At 44.0% G+C, this 666-nt stretch overlaps 1 protein-coding gene across 3 annotated transcripts in view; it reads left to right on the top strand.

Moving 5' to 3' along the window:
* The window catches only part of meak7 (MTOR associated protein, eak-7 homolog), a 9079-nt gene extending 8768 nt beyond the window's left edge, over positions 1-311 (top strand). For all 3 annotated transcript variants that reach the window (XM_068602186.1, XM_068602188.1, XM_068602187.1), the window contains exon 9: positions 1-311. This exon is cut by the window's left edge and continues 96 nt beyond it. In XM_068602186.1, the coding sequence (XP_068458287.1) occupies positions 1-30 (30 nt within the window). In that variant the 3' untranslated portion in view covers positions 31-311.
* Positions 312-666: the final 355 nt, after the last annotated feature.

Raw genomic sequence — 666 nt, 5'->3', positions numbered from 1 at the left:
TTCAGGGAGCCGGAGGAGGACGGGCAATAGACCAACAACAACGTCACTTCCTGAGGAGTTCATCAGCTGTCATATCTGGACAACACCTTCTGTCAGCGATATAGCGCTGTTTAGATGTCTTTTATCTCTTACTTATGTTTAGAACTTTTAAAAACAAATAATTCTCTCTGCAACAACAGTTTGGGCAGGAGGATGTTGTTGTTGTTGTGTTACTCATTTTGGCCACTAGAGGCTGAGATGTGATGAAAATGAATACCTAGAATAGATTGATTTATTTCTGCTGGTTTATAATTACACACCAGACTGAAGTCGTTCTCTCGTTCTCACCGATCTAAAGGCAGCGTGTGGGTGGTCTGTAATCTACTCCTTCACACAAGCACAGACTACTAGATTATCCACCAGGTACTGCAGAGGCAGCAGCATCCTCATCGTCTAACGGAGCTATTGGCTTTAGCAAAGTGTGCTAAACATCATCTACTCATCAGAAGTTGCAGTTCTGGTTTTAAAGGAGGGAAGTATCTCCATGTTTTTAATTGTGAACCGCTCTGTGACAGATATAATGTTGTCTCTGTCCAGTGTTAAATACCTTTTATGTTGAAGAGACAGCGGCCTGGTGGTCGCTCTCATCCAGCCGCTTCACGGAGCCGCGAGGCGCTCCTTCTCAAA

The sequence above is a fragment of the Clinocottus analis genome, unplaced genomic scaffold, assembly GCF_023055335.1.
Source record: "Clinocottus analis isolate CAN_PGR_092001 unplaced genomic scaffold, fCliAna1.0.p SCAF_6, whole genome shotgun sequence".
In the NCBI taxonomy this organism is placed as follows: domain Eukaryota; kingdom Metazoa; phylum Chordata; class Actinopteri; order Perciformes; family Cottidae; genus Clinocottus; species Clinocottus analis.
Note: the sequence above shows the minus strand (reverse complement) of the source record. Positions and strands in the feature narration are given on the sequence as shown.